This window comes from Salvelinus sp. IW2-2015, linkage group LG22 (genome assembly GCF_002910315.2).
Source record: "Salvelinus sp. IW2-2015 linkage group LG22, ASM291031v2, whole genome shotgun sequence".
Taxonomy (NCBI): domain Eukaryota; kingdom Metazoa; phylum Chordata; class Actinopteri; order Salmoniformes; family Salmonidae; genus Salvelinus; species Salvelinus sp. IW2-2015.
In genome coordinates this window covers 28,512,085-28,531,418 of record NC_036862.1, presented here as the reverse complement: position 1 = coordinate 28,531,418, position 19,334 = coordinate 28,512,085, and the positions used below count along the sequence as shown (strand labels likewise).

The 19,334-nt window shown below is 43.3% G+C and overlaps 1 protein-coding gene across 4 annotated transcripts in view; it reads left to right on the top strand.

Moving 5' to 3' along the window:
• LOC111949447 (protein C-ets-1) overlaps positions 1 to 18,052 on the top strand; it is a 51,939-nt gene extending 33,887 nt beyond the window's left edge. For all 4 annotated transcript variants that reach the window (XM_070434199.1, XM_023966646.2, XM_023966645.2 and 1 more), the window contains 7 exons: positions 3,707 to 3,826; positions 4,506 to 4,706; positions 5,278 to 5,355; positions 5,749 to 5,994; positions 7,389 to 7,649; positions 14,187 to 14,305; positions 14,755 to 18,052. In XM_070434199.1, the coding sequence (XP_070290300.1) occupies positions 3,707 to 3,826; positions 4,506 to 4,706; positions 5,278 to 5,355; positions 5,749 to 5,994; positions 7,389 to 7,649; positions 14,187 to 14,305; positions 14,755 to 14,970 (1,241 nt within the window). In that variant the 3' untranslated portion in view covers positions 14,971 to 18,052. The remainder of the gene's footprint in view (positions 1 to 3,706; positions 3,827 to 4,505; positions 4,707 to 5,277; positions 5,356 to 5,748; positions 5,995 to 7,388; positions 7,650 to 14,186; positions 14,306 to 14,754) is intronic.
• Positions 18,053 to 19,334: the final 1,282 nt, after the last annotated feature.

Sequence of the window (19,334 nt, the reverse complement as noted above, 5' to 3'; positions counted from 1 at the left end):
CTGTGACCAGACCTCTAACTACTAACCTACTGTTGACCAGACTGTAACTACTATTACTGTTGACCAGACCTCTAACTACTAAACCACGTTGACCAGACCTGTAACTACTCTACTTGTTGACCAGACCTCTAACTACTACTACTGTTGACCAGACCTGTTACTACTTACTACTGTTGACAGACCCGTAACTACTACTACTGTTGACCAACTTGTAACTACTATTACTGTTGACCAGAATCTCTCTCTCTCTCTCTCTCTCTCTCTCTCTCTCTCTCTCTCTGGGAAGTGACACCTTAGCCTCAGGAAGTGGAGCCAGTCACATACATAAATACAGCCGTACCACCCACAAAGCGCTGCAGAGAGAGAGAAAGAGAAAGACAGGTGTATTGTCAGCCAAAGATGTTAATCTCACATTAGACTGAACTAAATCAGCCCTTTATGGCTTTAAAAGCATTTCACTGCTGAAATATCTGACAGTCCACTGAATAGCCCCGTAGACGTCCTCCCTTCTTTGATTGCACACCAACTCTCTTTCTCTCTCACACACAATGACAGACCTAAATGGACACCCACACATTCATACACACTCAGTCTAGGACTATTTATAGCCACATGATAGCACAGTGCTTCTTTCTCCCATTGTGTCAGTAGAAGTTTCCTGCTCCATGCATGTCGTTGCATCATCTGAAGCAGAGGCAGCATCGTAGCAGGGGGTTTATGAATGAACACAGCAGTCTCAGCCAGAGGCAGGGAGATGGCACCATTCCCACTCTGATGTCAGACAGAGGGAGCACTCTGAGGCCTCCCTTTTCATTCATTCATCTCCCCCCAGTCAGTCCTGTGATCGACTCACATTACAGCTCAATGACTCATCCTTCCACTCTCCCTCCACTCCACTCCACTCCCCTCACCCACCCTACCCCACCCTGACTTGCCCTGCCCCTCCCCAGCCCCACCACGGTTCCTTAGGGCCATGGCCCTGGCCGCAAAATCCCAATTTCACATCCTCGCTCCGGCGCACAGGCGAAGAAGGCTACTAATTCGGTTCACGTGTRTCTCCCTCCTCCTGTTCCCCGCTGCTAATAGACCTGTGGGCCAGAGGTGTGAACTGGAACCTTTGTCTGCAGGGAAGGTTAGGAGTGGGGGAAGAGGGATGCTTTTCTGGCACGCACAGCATCTATTCAGTGGGCATCTCTGGGGACAGATATCATTGTGGCACACCAACCAGTGACTATCAATATATTTTACAGTAAATCTACAGGACATCTCTCTCCCGCTGTCTGTCAATGATAATATAGTCCCATTTTACATACCACTTCTAATAAAAAATGGAATGATCCATATTTTTTCCTAATTGTTGTGCAATAAGACTATTTACCATAAGCCACATGCAGGCACGGTCCTCCCTCTCTCCAATGTAATCTAAGTKGTGGGTGTCATAGATCACCAACCTTACCGTCCTTCTGTCATAATCACACTACATATTAAACCCAATCACACTGTCAGTCCACTAAATGGATGGGTCTTATCCTATGATAGACTACCACTCTGTGTGTGCAGGTGGCTGGCTAACTCTCAGTGATTAACTCTCAGTGATACTGACCCTGCCTAACCTGCCCTAATCAGACTCCCAGGCATTGAAACCATATCAGGGCCTCATAATTTAGCAGAGACTCTATACCCAAGCCAGCCTCCCCAGTTATTATATATACAGTACATTAGCTATCTTACAGAGAACTGCATTTAAAGTTAAAACATGAATGTTATGCAGTTCAGACACTCTGGTTAAGACATAACCAATATGAATCTTATCTGGGGGTTTTAAAACTGCCTGTTTCAGCTGGTGGGTGTCTGTACAATATGAACCCCCACCTGCTCACCCAGAGGGAGCTGTGTGTCTTTGATGGGGCCCTGGTTTTAAGACAGCTTTAGRCCTGCGAAGCCCAGCGTGGGGATGGCGAGAGGGCAGCGCGAGCTGGTTCCAAAGTGCAGACAAACGCCACTCGATCCATGTAAAATAAACTTCAACATTCTCTCTGTCTCTGTCTTTGATAGATATCAAAGCCCAGGCACAGTCTGACTCTGAGCATGCTCCATCTCATCTCAGCCAGCGAGCGCTCTCCACTAGCGCTATCTAACCCTACGTAGTTACTCAACAACCAGCCGTCTCGGTGGAGATGGTCAAGACGACCGTGCAGTCAGGGACATGGTGTACGCTATACAGTCAGGTCTCGTTTTATTTTAATTTCAGAATGGGCCTTGTCTGACAATAGCCTCTTCAGTCTTTTGTAATATGATACTAAAATACCATGATACTGTAGAAATGCGTAACCAAGCCAATAGAGTGGTTACTGTAATATGTAGTATAATCAGGACTTCCAAATGGAGAGAGAGGGAGCCTAATCGAATCACACACCGGCAGTGTTATGGTTCGCTTCCATTTGGGCATTCTGCATAATTTGGCATGTCAGCTTCCAGCGGTTAGACAGAGCGAGAGAGAGCCTTGGGTTCCAGACGGGCAGCGTTGAGTTACAGTTCCACAGCCCACAGAGGAACGACAGCTGTTGTGCATTCCAGACGAAGTCGGGAACGTCGATGAGCAGTGAAAACACGCATGAACTGCACATCGCCACGGCCTCCCCTTCGCTGGGCTGGCAGATCAAACCAGGGCAGAGATGCCAGAACATTTATGGCATCGAGAGACAGCAGAGGGGTGACAAAACGTCTCCAGCCTCCCTCCGGGCCTGCTTGTGATCTGGTAGTTTACCTCACACGGCGAGGGGTGATAGAGACAGAGTGACATACAGCCGTGGTAATCATTTATGCCTTTTTTTGTTATGAAATGTGGTGATTTATATATTCATTCACAATAGACTGTCACAGTCATTGTCTGTCTGTCTGTCTGTCTGTCTGTCTGTCTGTCTGTCTGTCTGTCTGTCTGTCTGTCTGTCTGTCTGTCTGTCTGTCTGTCTGTCTGTCTTCTTGTTGTCTCTCTCTCTCTCTTTCCAGTCTTAGTTTTTTGTGCTGTCTTGTCATTAGTTTGCCTCTGCCTGCCCTGGGCTTCCCTCTCCCCCTCCACTCCATATACACCCCTCATGATAGCACTGGGTAGAGTCCTAATTAATCAGTGCGTTCATCAGGCACTGTTTAAAGCCATCAAAGAACTGCTCGATGTTTCTCATGCTGGGTGCCCACTGAATCTGTGAGGCAGAGAACAGTTGGGCCTGTGCTAGTCCCGACCAACAGAGACACTCACCCTCCACCCCACCGCCCTCGGACCCTCTTTACCCCCACCCCCCTCCAGACCTGGCCTAGGGGTCTTTAGCGTGACATCATCACCTCGTCCCTGACCTCTGGGGAAAGGGGCATAAGATGTCAACAGTGATAGGTATTCAGCCCCACTCTGTGAGTCCTACCCACTGGTCCCCATGAGAATGCTTCTACCTTGTCCTATTGTGAGCATTATGTATTATATTGCCAAACAAACAACTGTTTGCTTTGAGGCACTTGGACAACACGGACAGCGGAAGCTGGAGCATGTGTTGTTGGTGTGCACGTGTATGTGACCATAGCGTTTGCGGCAGCTGCCATAGTATAATTGATTCTCTCCCAAGTTGATACACTGTCTGTCTGGACAGTGTGTGTGTGTGTGTGGCCCTGTGCTCTGTCTCTGACTGCTAGTCTCTCTCTCCTGTGTGACTGACAGATCTGGAGTGTGGAGACGTGCCCCTGCTCACTCCAGGGAGTAAAGAGATGATGTCGCAGGCTCTGAAGGACACGTTCAGCGGCTTTACAAAGGAACAGCAACGACTGGCCATTCCCAAAGGTAAAGCACTTAAACAAAGGCTTACTTTCTCTTKCTGTGTCTTTCTCTCTCTTTCTCTTCCTTTCTCTCACTTTACATGCATATTTTTTGAATACCCACTGTGACATGTTTCCCTACACACACTCAAAATCTAAACCCCTCTTCTCAGTATGACTAAAGATAGCTAAGTGGTGACATTACATACAAAATGACAGATTGAGTGTATTGGTTGTCAGACAGACTGTAGGATTCAGAGAAAGCCGGGGTAGAGAGACAGACAGAAATGATTAATGATGGTTCTTCGATTGAGGCATACCACAGAGCTCACCATTTTGATATTATAGGATGCAGCATGTCTATGTTTGGTATCCCCAGTCCAGCCCTCCCAGCCAGTCTGCAAATAGCTGGGGTTTCACTGTCAGTCTATTGTTACTATCACCACTTATCTGCACCACCTCACCTCTTACCTCTAATAGCAGCTGCAGCACGTCTAAAATATGACCCACTGAAACTGCTAATGAAAATGAATGTGCTACAGAAATGGCTCTGTGGCCTGGTAATACCTCACCTCCATTCTAATTCAGGAGATGGTAGATTAAAACAGAGTGGAGTGGAGGTTTCTTGTCACCATGTATATGACTGTGACCTCAGGTAGCCCTTCAGTGACATGTCCCTCCCTCTCCCCCCATGTTCCTCTCAGACCCCAGGCAGTGGACAGAGAGCCACGTGGGAGAGTGGCTGACGTGGACGGTGAATGAGTTCAGCCTGAAGAGCGTGGACTTCCACAAGTTCTGTATGAACGGGGCCAGTATGTGTGCTCTGGGGAAGGAACGCTTCCTGGATCTAGCACCTGACTATGTGGGCGACATCCTCTGGGAACATCTAGAGATGCTTCAGAAAGGTAGGCCCAGGCTGTAGCATGATGTACTACAGTACGCACAATGCTCTGTACATCATACCAATTGGGGTTGGGCTCAATTAGAATTGAAGTCAGTCAATTCAGGTAGGGATTTTAATAAAAMAWTTATAAAAAAATTCCAAAATGTTGATATATATAGCTTCTACTTTTCAGTTCATTGAGAAGTCATTGAAAATAAATGCCCTTTTTAGATTATTGAATTACAATTTTTGTTTACTTCCTGAAATGACGACCTTCAATTCAAAATTGAGCCCAACCCTGATATCAATCATAAGCCTCAGAATTGCCTACTGTACCTATCACATTAGCTGTATTGTGTGTTGAAGCACAGCATTGCCGCTGTAGTCTCTTTGTGCAAAACGGTTTCAAGTGTTAGCGCTGTTAGCATTTACATGGTAATCTGAGATGAAGAGGAAGACCTCCGTTTCCTCCTGGTCATTAATATTTAATCAGCCAGGCCCAACCATACTGGATGCAGTGTGTTTACGACTGTTATAGGATACATTAAATCAATGACAGGGTCAGTGACTGTTGATATCTATTTTTCATGAAGAAGACACAAAACATTTCCCTGTCAACGGCCTGACCTCCACCTTCCAGGAATCCCACTATACCTCAGACTACTTTGTCAGTAAGTATCACTGAGGAGACTAAATCCTATGTACGTAGTCTGGCTCTAATGCACTAATGGCTTGTTAATATGTAATATGTTACGTCAATCAATGTCTATACATAAAGAATGGGGTTATGACTCAGCACAGTAGGTCCAGTAATTTTTTGCTGTTGCAGTTACACTGAGCTCTCCATTTCTCAATTTCTCTCTGTCTCTCTCTCTCACCCCCTCCTTCTCTCTCTCCACCTCCCTCTCTCTCTATCTCTCACTCTCTTCCCCCCTCTCTCTCTCTCTCACTCTCTCCCGCCCCCTCCTTCTCTCTCTCCACCTCCCTCTCTGTCTCTATCTATCACTCTCTTCCCATCTCTCTCACTCCCTCCTTCTCCTCCTCCTTCTCCTGTGTTTCTCCAGGCTATGGCATTGAGCATGCCCAGTGCGTTCCTCCCTCTGAATACTCAGAGCCGGGCTTCATCACAGAGTCCTACCAGACCCTTCACCCAATCAGCTCAGAGGACCTGCTGTCACTCAAGTACGAGAGCGAATACCCGAACGTCATCCTCAGGGACATGCCCCTCAACACACTGCAGGGGGACTACTTCTCAGTCAAGCAGGAGGTGGTCTCCCCCGACAACATGTGTGTGGGCCGCATCAGCAGAGGTGAGGGGTCACAAACAAGATAGTGAAGGAAATGGTTGGAAATCAAGATTTTGTGAAGTGTGGCTGTTACAGCTGCTGTGTATTAGGTGCCCTATCTCAAAGAGGAACAAGTTAACTTGGGTAACTTGGGGCCATTACGTGATTAGGCCTATAGTCCATGTCTTAGTTGTGCATAAGACTGAGACTCTGATTCAGTCCATACATTATGAATCTATGATAAGTCATTCCACGGTGTTGACTGTAACTCCTTGTGTGAGTCTTGAGGTCTAGCTAATTGGGTTGGGTTTGTGAACATCACTGTGTGCGTGTGATTTCGCTGACACCCTCCAATCTTGCCCTGCCACATCACTGGATGTACCACGATAGAAGAAAGGAGGCCCTAAGGCTGGCTTGTGGTTCAAGCAAACCCGCCTCGAGGAGATAATAAGTCAATTGTTTATGTCAGAGTGAGAAGAGAACAAAGCCACACGGTGTGTTAGCGCTCTGTCCCTATAGCTTTCATGTAAAACAGCCCAAACGAGATAACCTTCAAGAACAACCACATTTTTTTTCTCTCAAATTTCTCATCTCTGTTTTTTACATCTCAACCTTGAGGTGGTTCTCAGCAAGGACAGAGAGTGACAGAGAGTGACAAAGAGTGTCAGAGCGTGGTTTTTGTTTCTCATGAATCGTTCTGTTTACCTGCCACATGCACCACTGTTTGATTTCCTACTGATAGTTTGGAGAAGAATTAACAGCGTGGTTTACATTGATACCAATAAAGCGAGGATTTTCTTTTCAAATCCCCCGGTTTAACAAATTAATAAGGGGTGTCAGGGAGTTTACAGTACACAGGCCCGTCCAGTGGACTGACTGGGCATTCGCCTCCAAGGTATGTCCAGGCCTCGTACATAATAAATCCCAGGGTTTTTGGCAGCGCATTGTGCTTTCTAAATGTGGGAAAGTATTTGTGGCACCACCGAAAACCACATGTGGCTTCAATTTGTGCAATTGAAGATTTCAGTATCAGTCGAGGCACTGGAWTATCTTTTATTCTTTAATAGCTCTCAGTTGAAATGCTCCTTTTATCTTTCCCGAGGCCAGAAATAGCAAGGCAATTTGCATTGATCTTCTTCCAATTAGACAAAACCAAATAGCAGTTGCACATGCTAAACTGAGTGTGAAATGAAGGGACCAGGACCATACCATTACGTTATACAGAACAAAGAAGCTCAGTGAGAGTGTAATTTACTGCCAATGTCTAATGTGTATTCCTGCCATAAATATTGTCCTCTGTCAAATCGTAATGTCACTGCTCTAAACTATTTACTTTCAGATAATTCTATTTTCATTCCCTCTCACACTATGAGGCAATAAAACAAACAGATTCTGCTCTCCCCCTCTCTGTCTCTCAGGTAAGCTGGGAGGCCAGGACTCGTTTGAGAGCAACGAGAGCTTTGAAAGCTGTGACCGTCTGACCCAGTCCTGGAGCAGCCAGTCCTCCTTCAGCAGTCTGCAGCGCGTCCCATCGTATGACAGCTTCGACTCCGAGGACTACCCCAGCACCCTGCATGGACACAAGCCCAAGGGAACCTTCAAGGACTACGTCAGGGAGCGCTCAGACCTCAGCAAGGACAAACCTGTCATCCCCGCCGCAGCACTGGCAGGATACACAGGTTAGTCGAAATGAATGAAGAAAATACAGGTTACAGTTTGGAAAATGTGCGATCAACTACAATAAATATGGCCAAACGTTCATCCTTCTTACTTCTTACAGGCGTTTTTATGCCACTCAAAGGAGCCCTATGTTACATGTTTGTCAGGCAGTTGCAGCAGATGTACATACTGTAGGTGTACCTCAGTGTAATTGGGTCTCTGTAACTGGCAGCACAGCTTCTGGCTGAGAGCGTTTATATACACACCTCTATAACAGCCTGCGGCACTGCAGCTCCAGAGTCATGCACTCACAGGAAACCAAGACATTTGCTCTCAGCCTCTTCTCTCCATCTCGCCTCGTCTTGCACCTCTGACTTTCTCATCTGCACCGTTTTATCTGTGGCCGCATCTCAACCTATTTTCCAGGTCGTCTTGGCAACCTGGGTGCAAACACAAAACAATACCTGCACTTAAAACTAGAGTAGATATATCTGTTCATCTGTTAAGGCCCCTTTCTACCTACAGTGCCTGATGAAAAAGCTACTCTATCTTCTATTCAAACACAAAGAAACACATCTTAGAAGTTTAAAAAAAGATCCAAGGTCTGGCACATTCTATTTTCGTACTCTTTTTATGGCAAGGTTTTCCGTTTGTTTTGTAAAAACGTAGTGAAAAAGTWAAAAAAAAAAATCTACTTAAATCCCTATTCACCATTTTACATTTTGGGACCTATAGCCATTACAGAAAAACTACATGATTGTGGAAAATCACATGATTTCACACACAAATTCATGTGTTTTTTCTGTAAGAGAGTTGAATTCTTAATGTTTCAACATTAAGCACAAGTATATACGGTGCATTCGGAAAGTATTCAGACCCCTTGATTTTTTCCACATTTTGTTATGTTACAGCCTTATTCTAAAATGGATTAAATATTTTTCCCCCATCAATCTACACACAATACCCCATAATCACAAAGTGAAAACAGTTTTTTAGAATTTATTTGCAAAAATAAATGAATACGTATTTACATAAGTATTCAGACCCTTTGCTATGAGACTCAGGTGCATCCTGTTTCCATTGATCATCCTTGAGATGCTTCTACAACTTGATTGGAGTCTACCTGTGGTAAATTCAATTGATTTGACATTTTTTATTGACAGTGCATGTCAGAGCAAAAACCAAGCCATGAGGTCAAAGGAATTGTGCGTAGAGCTCCGATACAGGATTTTGTTGAGGCACAGATCTGGGGAAGGGTACCACAACATTTCTGCAGCATTGAAGGTCTCCAAGAACAGAGTGACCTCCATCATTCTTAAATGGAAGAAGTTGGAACCACCAAGACTCTTCCTAGAGCTGGCCACCCAGTCAAACTGAGCAATCGGGGGAGAAGAGCCTTGGTCAGGGAGGTGACCAAGAACCTGATGGTCACTCTGACAGAGCTCTAGAGTTCCTCTGTGTAGATGGGAGAACCTTCCAGAAGGACAACCATCTCTGCAGCATTCCACCAATCAGGCCTTTATGGTAGTGGCCAGAYGGAAAGCCACTCCTCAGTAAAAGGCACATTAGAGTTTGCCAAAAGGCACCTAAAAACTCTCAGACCATGAGAAACAAAATTCTCTGATCTGATGAAACCATGATTGAATTATTTTGCTTGAATGCCAAGCGTCACGTCTGGAGTAAACCTGGCACCATCCATACAGTGAAGCATTGTGGTGGCAGCATCATGCTGTGGGGATGTTTTTCAGCAGCRGGGACTGGGAGACCAGTCAGGATCGAGAGAAAGATGAACGGAGCAAAGTACAGAGAGATCCTTGATGAAAACCTGCTCCAAAGCGCTCAAGACCTCAGACTGGTGCGAAGGTACACCTTCCGACAGGACAACGACCCTAAGCACACAGCCAAGACAACGCAGGAGTGGCTTCGGGACAAGTCTCTGAATGACCTTGAGTGGCCCAGCCAGAGCGTGGACTTGAACCTGATCGAACATCTCTGGAGAGACCTGAAAATAGCTGTGCAGCGACACTCCCCAGGATCTTCCCAGGATTGGGACAGACCAAATACAGGTGTAACAAGCTTGTAGCGTCATACCCAAGGCGACTCGAGGTTGTAATCGTTGCCAAAGGTGCTTCAACAAAGTACTGAGTAAAAGGTCTGAATACTTATGTAAATGTGATATTTCCACAAAAAATGTAAAACTTGATTTAGCTTTGTCATTACGAGGAATTGTGTGTAGATTGTGAGGATTTTTTAAATTTTATACATTTTTGAATAAKGCTGTAACGTAACAAAATGTGGAAAAAGTCAACGGGTCTGAATACTTTCGAAATGCACTCTATACATCTATGGAGACAGAGAAGCAATTTAAGGGGAAATTATCTCTCAATAGCTTTAATGCACTAGACACACTAGTTACAATGTCTCCAATTCTCTATCTAGTCTTTGGGGACTTTCTCCCCTCTGTGTTAAATTGCAGTCACAAGGTTGCTAGTAGAGGAGAGGGGAAATACCAGAACATACAGTGTTCGTCACTGACAATGTATACTTCAGATTGCATTACTCATTGCCTACAATTGGCATCTCATGGTAATTTGTAATCTGCAAAGTTGTCTGTACTAATCAATTATGTCAATTCACTTCCCTACTGTATGTGTTTAATGATGTAGCATTAGTTATACAACTACCATAGACTCATGTTCAGAGGCTAATCCATGTTCCAATATTTTCATTTTAGTCAGAATACTTTATCAGAGCTTTTAGAGTCATGCAGAACTAAAGAGAAGAAAATGAACATAAGTGGTAAAAATACTTCAATATGCTTCAGATATGAAGTGTCTAGCTGGCAACAGCCATTGTTATTAACTGTTATTACCCTGTATGCTGTCCTGCAGCCAAGAGAATGATCAACCCCCATTTGGCCCCCAAACAACAAATGCATTTTATTACTATGTGAAAAACAGAGAGAATCTCCCCAGAAAAGAGTAAAACATTTATGTAATATCTCAAATAGCTTTTGAGGAAAACGTGTGTTTTGGCTTCCTTTCCCAGTAGCTGTGCACTGACAGGCACACACACGGTTCCCTGTCACACACAGTGATGAGCTGGTGTGATAAAGAAGGTGTGAGATTAGTGAGGCCCAGTCAGTCGTCAGCTCTCTCTGAGGTTGACTGTGTTTCTCATCTCCAATCACACTTCTGTCACCTCTGGGGATGCAGCAGGCAGTCAGTCACTGTGCCTTGGGGCACAGCCTCTCTCTCTCTCTCTCTCTCTCTCTCTCTCTCTCTCTCTCTCTCTCTCTCTCTCTCTCTCTCTCTCTCCTCCTTTCTTTTTCTTTTTTCTTCTTTTCTCTCCTTCTTTTCCTTCCTTTCCTTTTCTCTTCCCCCCTTCCCTCCCTCTCTCCCTCTCTCTCTCTCGCTCTCTTGCTCACTCTCTCTCTCTCTCTCTCTCTCTCTCTCTCTCTCTCTCTCTCTCTCTCTCTCTCTCTCTCTCCACCCTGCATAGGCTACAGTCTCATCTGTAAAGCCTAAAGGCAGATCCTAAACAGTACTATGAATGCAATCCCCCCCACCCTTTCTCCACAGTATATGCTTTTTCAATGAGGCCCATTGTGCATGGGGGCATTTAACATATTTTTGGGAAAACATTTTAGGGTCGCCAAACATTCTCGTGTGAGAGAGCTTGAGGGGGCTGGAAAGGGGCGCTGTTGTATCACCCTTATGTGGGCCCACGGTTACAGTAGCAGGCTTTTTGGAATGTGCCTTCATCTGGAGGAGAGCTACTGTACAGTAGTCAGTTGAATATAGCTGGTTGTTATTTTATGAACTGTGGGTATTGCGTCTTTACATTCATGTTCATAACTGAGGGAAGCGAGTAGAAGCCTTGGATTGAACACAACTTATTTTGCTTTCAGGTGTTCAACCCACACTTCAATTTCTCTGAAAGCTTTGGTGTGTGTTGTATGAGGGTGATTTTATGAGGCATGTCTGGGAGGTAACAGCTCCGCTCTGCTACAGCTTTGCTAAGTAGGCGCTGCATAGCCAGGTGTGATTTGAACTAGGTCGTTTTTTTTGTCTGTACAGAAAACCACAAGATCAAAGAGTACAGAAGATAATGGAGCGCAGCACAAACCAAACGTTTTTCTCTCCTGCTACGATTTATTTTTCTTTTCAACACGATTGTAAGTTCAGGTCGTCACATTTGGTCCATTTGTTTAATCTACAAATATATGTAAAAAATGTCAATCAAATTGTAGGTAAATGCATTCAATTGCTTTTACAGTACATTGCATTATTAGTACAGACCTGAAAATAACAGAAAATCAAGCAACATTTGTTTACAAATTAGATTAAATGTAATGTTTCTAATGGCTGATCTCTGGGAGTTTACACTACACACACACATACAATGCCTTGCAAAGTATTCACCCCTCTTGGCGTTTTTCCTATTTTGTTGCATTACAACCTGTAATATAAATTGATTTTTATTTGGATTTCATGTAATGGACACACACAAAATAGTCCAAATTGGTGAAGTGAAATTTAAAAAATTACTTGTAAAAAAAATAAAAATAATCAACACGGAAAAGTGGTGGGTGCATATGTATTCACCCCCTTTGCTATGAAGCCCCTAAATAAGATCTGTTGCAACCAATTACCTTCAGAAGTCACATAGTTAGTTAAATGAAGTCCACCTGTGTGAACTCTAAGTGTCACATGATCTGTCACATGATCTCACTATATATACACCTGTTCTGAAAGGCCCCAGAGTCTGCAACACCACTAAGCAAGCGGCACCATGAAGACCAAGGAGCTCTCCAAACAGGTCAGGGACAAAGTTGTGGAGAAGTATATATCAGGGTTGGGTTCTAATAAAATATCCAAAACTTTGAACATCCCACGGAGCACCATTAAATCCATTATAACATTTTTTAAAGAATATGGCACCACAACAAACCTGCCAAGAGAGGGCCGCCCACCAAAACTCACAGACCAGGCAAGGAGGACATTAATCAGAGAGGCAACAAAGAGACCAAAGATAAACCTGAAGGAGCTGCAAAGCTCCACAGCGGAGATTGGAGTATCTGTCCATAGGACCACTTCAAGCCGTACACTCCACAGAGCTGGGCTTTTACGGAAGAGTGGCCAGAAAAAAAGCCATTGCTTAAAGAAAAAAATAAGCAAACACGTTTTGTGTTCGCCAAAAGGCATATGGGAGACTCCACAAACATATGGAAGAAGGTACTCTGGTCAGATGAGACTAAAATTGAGCTTTTTGTCCATCAAGGAAATGCTATGTCTGGCACAAACCCAACACCTCTCATCACCCCGAGAACACCATCTCCACAGTGAAGCATGGTGGTGGAAGCATCATGACGTGGGGATATGTTTCATCAGCAGGGACTGGGAAACTGGTCAGAATTTAAGTACTGATGGATGGCGCTAAATACAGGAAAAGTCTTGAGGGAAACCTGTTTCAGTCTTCCAGAGATTTGAGACTGGGACGGAGGTTCACCTTCCAGCAGGACAATGACCCTAAGCATACTTCTAAAGCAACACTCGAGTGGTTTAAATTGAAACATTTAAATGTCTTGGAATGGCCTAGTCGAAGCCCAGACCTCAATCCAATTGAGAATCTGCGGTGTGACTTAAAGATTGCTGCACACCAGCGGAACCTATCCAACTGGACCAGTTTTGCCTTGAAGAATAGGCAAAAATCCCAGTGGTTAGATGTGCCAAGCTTATAGAGACATATCCCAAGAGACTTGCAGCTGTAATTGCTGCAAAAGGTGGCTCTACAAAGTATTGACTTTGGGGGGGTGAATAGTTATGCACACTGAAGTTTTCAGTTTTTTTTGTCTTATTTCTTGTTTGTTTCACAATAAAAAATATTTTGCATCTTCAAAGTGGTAGGCATGTTGTGTAAATCAAATGATACAAACCCCACAAAAATATATTTTAATTCCAGGTTGTAAGGCAACAAAATAGGAAAAATGCCAAGGGGGTGAATACTTTCGCAAGSCACTRTACACACACACACACACACACACACACACACACACACACACACACACACACACACACACACACACACACACACACACACACACACACACACACACACACACAGCCAAGGCCTCATATGAAGACCCCCTCTTATTTTAAACACTGTGATTTCATTGCCATGAAATTCATACAGATAGACAAAAACACGCTGTGAAGCCCAGCTCCACATACTGCAGAGGGCAAAGTGTAGACAAAGGGATTCATGATGAATGGGACCCTTGTCTGTGAAAACACTGTTTTCTCTCCACTATCGTGCCTTGTACATGTCTGATTCTGAGTGCAATATTTGTATTTTTATAGTAGGAGATGAATGACCCCAAGTCAAGTAGTTAATGAGAAGCATGAGGAGAACAGTCAGTCACAGATATGCTGTGTTTACATGCGGCTGATGATGTCATGTTCTGTAATACTGATCTGTATTATACGAAAAGGCTCCTCTCTCTCAGTGTTCTAACCTTGTTCTCCTCTCTCCTTTTTCCTGGTTCTGCTCTGCAGGCAGCGGCCCCATCCAGCTGTGGCAGTTTCTGCTGGAGCTTCTGACGGACAAGTCCTGTCAGTCCTTCATCAGCTGGACGGGAGACGGCTGGGAGTTCAAGCTGTCCGACCCTGACGAGGTGAGAGGTCACCCCAACTGACCTCACATGGCATCGGGGCCCTAAACAGTTAGACAGATTTTTATTTTATTTTTTATTTAAACTTTATTTAACTAGGCAAGTCAGTTAAGAAAAAAATCTTATTTACAATGGCGGTCTACCCCGGCCAAACCTGGACGACGCTGGGCCAATTGTGCGCCGCCCTATGGGATTCCCAATCACGGCCGGATGTGATGCAGCCTGGATATTGAGCTTGATGTCTTTTTAATGTGACGCCAACAACAGTGTTATTTGCCTTACTTAGACTCAGAGAAACCTTAGCGGTATCAGGTACATTTAGCTACATTAAATATTGATCCATGTCAAGAGAAGACATGTACACAATCATGTTTTAATGTGAGGTTAGTGCAGAGCTCCGTCTCAAGGTTGATACATGGTGTAACAGGGTGCCTTTTCCCTCTGTGACTCAGGTGGCTCGGAGGTGGGGGAAGAGGAAAAACAAGCCCAAGATGAACTACGAAAAGCTGAGCCGAGGCCTGCGCTACTACTACGACAAGAACATCATCCACAAGACATCAGGGAAGCGCTACGTCTACCGCTTTGTCTGTGACTTAAAAAGCCTGCTGGGATACACCCCCGAGGAGCTCCACGCCATGCTGGACGTCAAGCCTGATGTGGACGAGTGAAAACAGAGGGATGAGAGAACAGTAATAGTAGAAGAATAGGGGAGTAAAGGAGCCGAGGAGACTAGGGCTCAGAGATTGATGCCGTCCGGTAAAAGAGGGCGCCCATTTTGGGACCAAACCTAAACTGTGGTCTGTATCATTTTGAGCTGTTGTCAGATGACGTTCAAAAAGGAAGCACATGCCAAACGTGAAAATTGATAATATGTTGCATTTGAGATAGTGTGTATGGTAGCTATATGTATATACTGGTATTACTTAGTAGCTCAAGGCACATGGAAAGCTATCAGTTAGAATAGAGTGGCCATTTAGCCTAAGTAGCACAAGAAACTGACATTGAGGAAGGGGGCCAAGAGACAGTGAAATATTCATTATAGGGAAGGACATGAATGGAGAGTTCCTGCTATGAAATCTGTTGCCAAATATAAAATGGAAAGTAGTGGAAATAGATCACTGTTTCTCTGCCACACTCCACACAATAGGCATGGGTAGATTTCTCAGCTTGGACCAAAAAAGTGTTGTTTTTGTGACTTTTGTTTCAGAAGCATAATGTTTGTGTCAGTATTATCGTTGAGATTCAACTCCTGGTGTACTGTTTAGTCTCAGTCCGACCAGGGTTCCCCCGTTTTTTTAAAATATTTTTTTTATGAAGGTATTATGAAACCAAACGTTGCACCATTTAATGTTAAGTTAGTCCTGTCTCCTCTCTGTGAAAGCCCAATAACTGAAACATGCTGATATGACTATCAGATGACACTAGACACTGGCCTTTTTACTCATTTTCATAGTTGGATGGAGAGTTACTTACTCATACCAAGAATGGTTGATAGACACCTGAAAGTAACCGTTGCTTTAAAACTGACGCTTTCAGCTCTGCACATTTGCCGCTTCACTATAGAAATATACTGTCTTACCACCAGTAATAAAAATCCTTAGACACCCTTTCTGTGGTGAGTTTTGAAAGTATTTGGACATGAAAGAGTCAAACGTGCCCATCACAATCTGTACATTGAGTGGTTTCCAAACCCCCATTTTAGCATTGCTTTAGAAGAGAGCAGAGAGGGAGGGACCTGTTGTTGACAAATTGAATTGCGAGCCATGTACGAGGGATGGTTTTTGTAGTCAAAAGAGAAAGCTTAGGAATGTAGAGTGTACTGTATTTGTGTGTGTTACGTGGTGTTCTCTGAATGAAGGGAAGCTGCCATAGCTAGTTAAGGTATATCAAGGTGCATGATGGTAGTAGGGTGAAAAGAGAAGGGTTCAAAGCAAGGAGTGTAAACTTTGGATGACTGTTTGAAAAAGAGAGAGATGAGAGGAGGACTGGGTAGTTTTGGGAGGGAACCGTGGAGTTGTGAAGTTAATCAGTAGTGGCTGAAAGAGAATGATCATCATTATGGTATGAGGATGAGATTAATGCTTGTGCTGTTGTACAGCTTGGAGTCTTTTGTTAACTGAAGTGTTTGTATGGATGCTCCATTTCACCAATGAGGAGGGAGAGATCGACAGGAAACAGGACTACCATAAAGAGTTGGGCTAAAGGACTGGGAGAGATGTGGCATTATATGCTCTTTTCTTACCATGCTTTGTACATGCTTTTCTATTTCTAACACATAAGAACACCCAATTCAGTATATGGAAAGGATCAATGAAATGACATGCCCTGAATACTGTATGTACTTGTGCAGCTTGCTCAAGAGCCACAGTAGCTGTGCTGGTTGGGTTTTGAGTAATGTCGTCAGTGGGAACATGACTATACGCAGGTCTTATGGGAAAAGCCAAAGTCAAGAAATATCATCTTAAAATACAAATGTTATTGTTTACAGTGGCTGAATGTTACCCATTCTGATGAAAATAGGTTTTGAAATGTTTATTTGTACAGATTGTATTTCATAATGCTTTATTAAGATCCAGATTAAACAAATAAGCAAGAGACAAAGCAGGAATAATAACCAAACCCATGTGAGGTCTGGGCGATAGATAGAGCTTTGGGTATGTCCACCATCTTGAAGGACAGGGACTGTTATTCCCTCACATTCAAAGTGTTGTTTCTGCTTTGATCTATTGATTTGTTGGAAAGCACTCAGTGTTAGGACTCAGCGAAGATATTTGGCTGGACTGACTGTAGTTCCCTCTTGAGATTATAGGAAAGGGATTTCTGTCCATATTAGTTACTTTTTTGTTGGGCAACTGACCACAGGGTTGGTTTTTCTAGTGTCAGTCAGCACACACACACACACACACACACACACACACACACACACACACACACACACACACACACACACACACACGTAATCTTGTGTAGAGAAGATTGAATTCTCTTGAACAAATCAATCCACCCAATCTCTGTGGTTCATTTTGCACGCTACATTTCCAGGATTCACATCACTGTTTGATTATTACTGTTCAGATTTCTTTCCTCCAAAAAATGTTTTACGTTAGGGCAACTGTTCATATATTTAAATATATGCTTAACTTGTTGTTGATGATGCCTTCCAGCTACTAGCCAGTCACCATTTTGAGTAAATCAGAATATAATATCTTTGTTTAAATGGAACATATACTGTGTCTGTTTGGACTTCAAGTCAAGTTTGTTTCAGTAAATGTCATATACGTTAAGTTGTAGACACAAGTATTGCACAGATCTTTCTAAATGGACTAAATACATAAATACACAGATACCTTGCGATATTAGCATATCTCAGACTGATCCATTAGGAAACCTTTTTTGTTATGGATGGTGTTGTTTTTTTTGTATATTTTATAGTGTTTCTGTATTTTTGTTAATGAGATCATTTTTTATGTATTTAGTTCACAAACATTTGAATATTTTTCAATAATTTATATTTTATAAAAGAAAAAGACGCAGACAGCTGGTGCTTTCATGGGAAATAAAGGTAGCACAGGAAAAAAATGTAGCGATTTTCTTTCGATATAGAGAATAGACCTGTCTGTTAAAGAAAAAGGCTGATGCTGGCCCATCATTGATTTCTGCTGGAAAGTTTTATAAACTGTTGCTTCTATTTCTTAATGTACTTTAAAAAAAATACGTTATAAAAAAATATATGTGAACAAGTATTTCATACTTTGTGTGTATTGTGTGATTATTTCTTCTAATATTACCAGAGCAACAACGGCTTTTGAAACATTACATCTATACTGTTACTTACAGTACATTGGAAACAAGTTAAATATCTATTAAAGAAAGCAGATTCGCAGATTGCAGTCTTACTTGGCTTCCTGGCCTTGACTACATGCCAAAAGAAAGGTTCGTCAGTTAGTCTATCTTTTTGTAAACATAATAGAAGTACCTACACATTATCCTCAAAAGATTTCTTCGTACTCATGTTAATAACCACCTGCGCATGTACTGGATGAACACATCTAGGCCTATTCCATTTCACACATTGCATATGAATAACTCACATCCAAAACCTGCCTGAGCAAGTCAGTATCTCACTCAATCATGATAACACTAAGACTGTGTAAGGCAGCCCAATTTTGATATTTTTCCCACTAATTGGTCTTTTGACCAGTAAAATCAGATATTTTCAAATCAAATCTTTTTCAGAGYTGATCTGATTGGTCAAAAGACCAATTAGTAGAAAAAACATCTGAATTGGGCTACCCAAATACATCTACAATGTGCAGATCAACAGTATGTATTGGTCTCTCGGCCTCAGAACCCAGTTTGGGCCTGGTGGCAGATCCAGGTCCCCTCTGAAAGGCATGCTGGGATGTCGCTGGTGTGTACCTGGCTAACAAGAGTGACACTTCCACGGCGATGGGTGACGTCAAAGCAGAAACAGGCACGCTGGGCCCATTCATGTGTTTGTAGCCCTAAGGTCCTAGTAATTCCACTATAGATTTTTTAAAAACATAGATGTCGTGACCGCTCCCCAGCCACTGCCCTGGCCAGCACAGCACAGCTCTCTGGCTCCTCTAGAACAGCACATAGGGCAAAATGCCAAGGACCAGTCCCAATACAGACTAGTGTCTTTATCCCGCAATGGTCTGTAGCAAACTAAAGTTATTGGCATAAAGATTAAATATTTTATTTTCCTTTACTGGGATGATACTGTATATTGGCTTGGTTTGAGATTTCACATCAGGACATAGGCTAGTCCTTGAAATCCATACCATATTTAGAACGATTGTCTAGTGCATCATAGCGTGCAATATGTTCTTGGTTCAAATAAGCTGTAGTGAATACGTTTAGGTTAGAACAGGAGAACATTGAATCAGACATTGATAGAACATTTGTAGGAAGTGTTAAAACTATAGTCTCAGACTCCTTAACAAAATAAGGTTTATTATTTTTACTGGGACTTGGATGCAACATGACTAAAACTTTCCGTACCTGCAAC